Raw genomic sequence first — 1,514 nt, 5'->3', positions numbered from 1 at the left:
GTTGGAATTGACATGATCTGGATTGGGATTGGCATGATTGGGATTGAGATTGGCATCATGGGGATTAAGGCTGGTTTGATTGGGATTGGAATGATTGCAGTTGAGATTTGCATGATTGCGATTTTTGTGATTGGGACTGGCATGATTGGGAATGCAATGCTTGGTATTGGGATTGGGATAACTCAGATTGGCATGATTGGGATTGACACAATGACTGGAATTGGGATTGGCATGGAATTGGGATTGGCATGGCTGGTACCTAGATGATTGGGCTTAGATGAACAATGCAGACAAATCTGAGGCGGCGGCGGGACGTCAGCAAGCTTCGGGGTAAAAATAGTCAGCAAAAAACATCAGCAAGCAAAAAGTGTCGGAGAAACATTAGAAGAAAATGTCAGCAAGCACAGCGAAAACATCAGAACTTCAGCAAGTGTCAGCGAAACGTCAGCAAGAGCCGAGAAATGTCAGCAAGTGCAGCGATAACACAGGAATACATCAGCAACTGTCAGGAAAAAACATCAGCAACAGCCGAGAAACATCAGCAAGCGTTAGCAAAAAACCTCAGCAAGCGCTGGAGAAACGTCAGCAAACGCCGCAGAAACATCAGGAGACCATCAGCATGTATCAGTAAAAAAGCGTCAGCAAAGTCCGAGAAACGTCAGCAGTCGTCGGGAAGTGTCAGGAGAACGTCAACAAGTGTCAGCAAGTCTAGAAAATCCGGCAAGTGTCAGCAAAAAAACCTCCACAAGCGCCAGAGAAGCATCAGGAGAACGTCAGAAAGTGTCTGCAAGAGCAGAGAAACGTCAGCAAGTGTCAGCAAAAGTCAGTAATCGCTGGAAAAAAGTCAGAAAGTACAGCGGGAACACCATGAAAATGTCAGCAAGTGTCAGCAAAAGTCAGTAATCGCTGGAGAAACGTCAGAAAGCACAGCGGGAACATCATGAAAACGTCAGCAAGTGTCAGCAAAAAGTAAGAAAAATCGAGAAATGTCAGCAGATGTCAGCAAAAAACCTCAGTGAGTGTCGGAGAGATGCCAGGAAGCGCCGCAGAAACATCAAAAGAACATCAGCAAAGTGTCAGTAAGAGCCGAGAAACGTCAGCAAGTGTCAGCAAGAGTTGAGGAACGTCAGAAAGTGTCTGCAATGGTCTCAGTAAGTACTGAAGAAACGTCAGCAAGCACGGTTGAAACTACAGGCGACAGCAAGTTAGCAAAAACGCCAGCAAGAGTCGAGAGACGTCAGCATGTGTCAGTAAGGGTTGAGGAACGTCAGCAATTGCCGGAGATGCCAGAAAAACTGTGATCACCAGGGGAATGTCAGCATGCGTCAGAAAAAATGTCAGCAAAAAACCTCAATATGCACCGAAGAAACGTCAGGAAGCACAATAGAAACACCAGGTGAATGTCAGCAAAAAAGCCAGCGAGTCGAGGAACGTCAGCTAGTGTCAGCAAGAGTCGAGGAACATCAGCAAGTTTCTGCAAGACTCGAAGAACATCAGCAAGTGTCTGCAGGAGT

At 46.3% G+C, this 1,514-nt stretch overlaps 1 protein-coding gene across 1 annotated transcript; it reads left to right on the top strand.

Annotated features, from left to right (window-relative positions):
• Positions 1–284: 284 nt before the first annotated feature.
• On the top strand, positions 285–830 carry LOC136839067 (micronuclear linker histone polyprotein-like). Its single transcript, XM_067104730.1, has one exon. It carries the CDS (start codon positions 285–287, stop codon positions 828–830), a length of 546 nt encoding a protein of 181 aa, XP_066960831.1.
• Positions 831–1,514: the final 684 nt, after the last annotated feature.

The sequence above is a fragment of the Macrobrachium rosenbergii genome, chromosome 5, assembly GCF_040412425.1.
Source record: "Macrobrachium rosenbergii isolate ZJJX-2024 chromosome 5, ASM4041242v1, whole genome shotgun sequence".
In the NCBI taxonomy this organism is placed as follows: Eukaryota; Metazoa; Arthropoda; class Malacostraca; order Decapoda; family Palaemonidae; genus Macrobrachium; species Macrobrachium rosenbergii.
Note: the sequence above shows the minus strand (reverse complement) of the source record. Positions and strands in the feature narration are given on the sequence as shown.